The sequence below is a fragment of the Parambassis ranga genome, chromosome 12 (assembly GCF_900634625.1).
Source record: "Parambassis ranga chromosome 12, fParRan2.1, whole genome shotgun sequence".
NCBI lineage: Eukaryota > Metazoa > Chordata > Actinopteri > Ambassidae > Parambassis > Parambassis ranga.
In genome coordinates, this window is record NC_041032.1 from 17,042,982 (window position 1) to 17,047,144 (window position 4,163).

The 4,163-nt window shown below is 51.5% G+C and overlaps 1 protein-coding gene across 4 annotated transcripts in view; it reads left to right on the forward strand.

Moving 5' to 3' along the window:
- myo5b (myosin VB) overlaps nucleotides 1-2,208 on the forward strand; it is a 21,892-nt gene extending 19,684 nt beyond the window's left edge. For all 4 annotated transcript variants that reach the window (XM_028417603.1, XM_028417606.1, XM_028417602.1 and 1 more), the window contains 6 exons: nucleotides 1-9; nucleotides 94-244; nucleotides 720-1,014; nucleotides 1,100-1,274; nucleotides 1,542-1,622; nucleotides 1,832-2,208. The exon at nucleotides 1-9 is cut by the window's left edge and continues 81 nt beyond it. In XM_028417603.1, coding sequence (XP_028273404.1) covers nucleotides 1-9; nucleotides 94-244; nucleotides 720-1,014; nucleotides 1,100-1,274; nucleotides 1,542-1,622; nucleotides 1,832-1,984 — 864 coding nt within the window. In that variant the 3' untranslated portion in view covers nucleotides 1,985-2,208. The remainder of the gene's footprint in view (nucleotides 10-93; nucleotides 245-719; nucleotides 1,015-1,099; nucleotides 1,275-1,541; nucleotides 1,623-1,831) is intronic.
- The last annotated feature ends 1,955 nt before the right edge of the window (nucleotides 2,209-4,163 follow it).

The window sequence follows — 4,163 nt, forward strand, 5'->3', positions numbered from 1 at the left end:
GGCGACGAGGTGAGGTCACACAGGAGCTCCGTCGGCTGCTCTGAAGCTCCGCCCACCATCCTTTGTTCAGCTGGTGATCTGTGGTGATTTCAGGCGTTCCTGACTCAGAACACGGCCAAACAGAACGAGCACTGCCTGAAGAACTTCGACCTGGCCGAGTACAGGCAGGTGCTGAGCGACCTCTCCATCCAGATCTACCAGCAGCTCATCAAGGTGGCCGAGGGGACCATCCAGCCCATGATCGGTGAGTGCCCCCTGCAGGCAGCCCGGGGGAGGACAGCTCAACACCTGACACTGAGCTCCAACCACAGCCAGTGTAGAAGTTCAGGTTCTGTCTCACTGTGTGACTGAGTGTGTGTGTGTGACTCCATCAGTGCGGCACAATCACATCAAAGTGCTGGTTTTCTCAAAACGGTGGAGCTGTCAGCGTGATGATAAAATGAGTCCACACACACAGATACACACAGACAGACACACACACACAGACACACAGTCATTAAATGTGAACATGTGTGAATATGAAGTGTGTTTGCGTCTTCCTGTTGAGCTCAGGGGGGTTTTTCTCCAGAAGCCACATCGCTGCCGCTCTGACTCATTTTTCTTCACACGTTACCACGGAAACCACGTAGTGCAGGCGTTGCAGCTTTCTACAGGTCCTACGTCAGAATCAGGAGAAAAGATGGCGCCCAGCTCTGTGTAACTCTCTGCTCTCCATCCAGTGTCGGCCATGTTGGAAAGCGAAAGCATCCCCAGCCTGGCGGGCGTGAAGCCGATGGGCTACAGGAACCGCTCGTCCAGCATGGACACGGACGCCGGCGGCCCCAGCAGCTACACCTTGGAGGCGCTGATCCGGCAGCTGGGACAGTTTCACAGCATCATGTGTGAGCACGGCCTGGACCCCGAGATCGTGGGTCAGGTGGTCCGGCAGCTCTTCAACTGCATCAACGCCGTCACCCTCAACAACCTGCTGCTGCGTAAAGATGTCTGCTCCTGGAGCACCGGCATGCAGCTCAGGTAGCTGTGATGTCATAGTGATGTCATCAGGGAGCCATATCAGAGTGTTAGCTGGCATCGTTACACTGTGTGTGTGTGTCTGCAGGTATAACACCAGCCAGATGGAGGAGTGGCTCAGAGGAAACAACCTGTTTCAGAGTAAAGCTGCTGCCACTCTGGAGCCGATCATTCAGGCCGCTCAGCTGCTGCAGGTCAAGAAGAAGACGTCTCAGGACGCCGAGGCCATCTGCTCCATGTGCACCGCCCTCACCACCCAGCAGGTCACCAATCTATCAATCAATCAAGCATTATTCACACCGCACCTGTTAGATTAGATGACCGACAGGTGCATGTCACATAAACAAAGTAACAGACAGAGTTCATACATAAGTGGGCGGAGCCTCAATGAACAGCTGATCAATAATCCGATCAGTCCAAGGATTCACCCCAAACCTCTTGTGGTTCATGAGTTACTCTTCAAGGTTGTGTGTACACCCTGAACTGCTCAGTAACGCCTCTGATTACGGTATTGATCTGTCGTCCTGCAGATCGTGAAGATCCTGAACCTCTACACGCCCCTCAACGAGTTTGAAGAGCGGGTCACCGTGTCCTTCATCAGGAACATTCAGGTCAGACTCTGATCCTCTGAGAGGTTCTGGACATTCTGTGTGTGTGTTGCCTGTGAAACCTGTGAATGAATGTGTGAGTGAGTTTATACGCTGATGACGCTCTGCTGTATGTTCTGATCGTTATTGGCCTAAGGAGCTGTGGGACACCTGGTTTTAGTGGACAGATGATCTCTGCCTGTTTGACCTTGCGTGTCTCTCTGTGTGTCCAGAATCGTCTCCAAGAGAGGAACGACCCACCTCAGCTGCTGGTGGACACCAAGCACACCTTCCCCGTCCTCTTCCCGTACGCTCCGTCTGCCCTCAGCCTGGAGATGCTGCACATCCCCGCCTCCCTCGGCCTCGACTTCCTCGTCAGAGTCTGACCTCCTTCTGCCTGCTTCCAGTCTGTCTCTGTGGTTCTCTGCGATCGTCTGTCCAACGTCCCACTGTCTGTCGGTCTGTCCTACGATGAGGAGCTGTGTGTTGAGTCACAGGAAGTTCAAACAGTGAAGACAGACGGACGTTTTTCTGAAGATAGAAAAAAAAACAAGATTTACAGATGAAGATATTTTACACAATGAACGTTAGAATAGTTTGTTTTCATGAATCATGTGTTCATGTTGTGTTTCTGTGCATCCACACATCACATCTACTGTTCTGAAACTGGTTATAGTCTGCACAGCAGCTGTTAGCCTTTAGCTGCAACACACATCTAAAGAAACACATCTTTAGAAATGTTTTCAGGAGAACCCACATGAGCCTGCTGGGACACAGCCGGGTCTGCCGGGTCTGCTGGGACACAGCCGGGTCTGCTGGGACACAGCCGGGCCTGCTGGGACACAGCCGGGCCTGCTGGGACACAGCCGGGTCTGCTGGGACACAGCCGGGTCTGCCGGGTCTGCTGGGACACAGCCGGGTCTGCCGGGTCTGCCGCTGCAGTGACATAGGGGCTGCTCTTTAGTCAGATCTGTAAATCTTGTTTTGAGTTCCTCTGAGGATGAGGATGAAGGTCTGAAGCAGGTCAAACAGCAGGTATCAGTACGTTTCAGCCTGACCAGAATGATCAATAACTGATCAATAACTTTCCCGTTCAGCCCCCCCCCCCCATGTTATTTCTATGTGAGCTGTGGAAACACTAATCAATATCTGTAGCTCAGCAGTCAGATGATTGGCTGCTCGCTGCCACACACACACAGGTGCCATTTCAGGATGATGTGACTGTATAATCATTGCACTAATTACACCACACTAACTGACCTTTGACCTTTGCTCATTTGTATGAAGTGTAATAAACATGTTGAAAGCTTCCTGTGAACAGACTCATTTCACAGCTCCTGATGTTTCACAGAGATTTCCTGTTTCCTCTGCCCACACCAACAAAATGCTAACAGCTATATGCTAACTGTGTTTAGCATATTAGCTTTAGCTTTAACACCTGAAGGATGTGGTGCAGTGAGGAATGCTCAGCACCGGAGAGCCAGCTCCTCAGGACAGGACTCAGCTGTTCACCTCCACCTCAGAGACAGGACACTCCTGTGAGGACAACAATGTCCACATCCTAGACAGAGAGGACAGATGGTCTAAAGAGGAGTCAGTGAAGCCTCTGTGTTCAGCTGGAAGAACCTTCCCTTATCAGAGGAGGCCTCAGACATCATCTTTCTACCACATACAGCAGCTTCCATCCATCCCAGGAAGCTTCACTGCAAGTCACATGATCACAGCAAGGACCGTGGACTGTCCACCTGTCCCCCACCACAGCCCCTGTAGGCTCACAGTGGTTAGACACAGCAGACACAGTCAGACCAGCACAGGTCAGTATGGAGACATTAGAGTCTCACACAGACCCCCCACTGACTCACTAATTAATAACAGAGAACCAAAGTCCAACAGCAGGTACACAAACCCATGAACACACACGAGCGGACCACAGTCCATACTTACAGAGGAAGAGGAGGACACAGCTGAGAGCACTTAGGGCGGAGCAGGTAATCAGTGTATGGAGGGAACAGCAGGAGGTGAAGCAGACACAGGGAACCAGGACTTTCAAAATAAAACAGGAACCACAACCAAAATCAACCAGAGCCCAGTACAATGCACCAAAACATGTACAAAATCCATCAGAGGGCCAAAGAGTTCAATACAAATAAACCCAAACAGAGATCAGGACACACAGGGGGACCAGAACTTCAGAAAAAGACAGGAAACAGACCCCAAAACTACCAACAAGTGTGGACGATCAGATACATGTCAAATAATGAAACATCAACACAGAGGAAGAGTTCTTTAGAAGAATGGAGCAGCTGGCTCGGGTCTTCACTCAGAGCAGAGAGCCGCTCTGTGAACGAGGACGAGGACTGATTCCCACACACTCCGTCGGTTGGACCAGCTGTGTGTGAGGACGTCTGTGGTTTACCTGTCGACCAGGTGCACTCCGCTGCAGGCGCCCACACCTGCTGAACTGGATTATAACAGGGGTTAACACCAGATTATAATCTGCCTCCCAGTGTCCATCAGCAGAATGACACGTGTGGAACCAAAGCGAGGGCAGAACTCTGGGCCTCA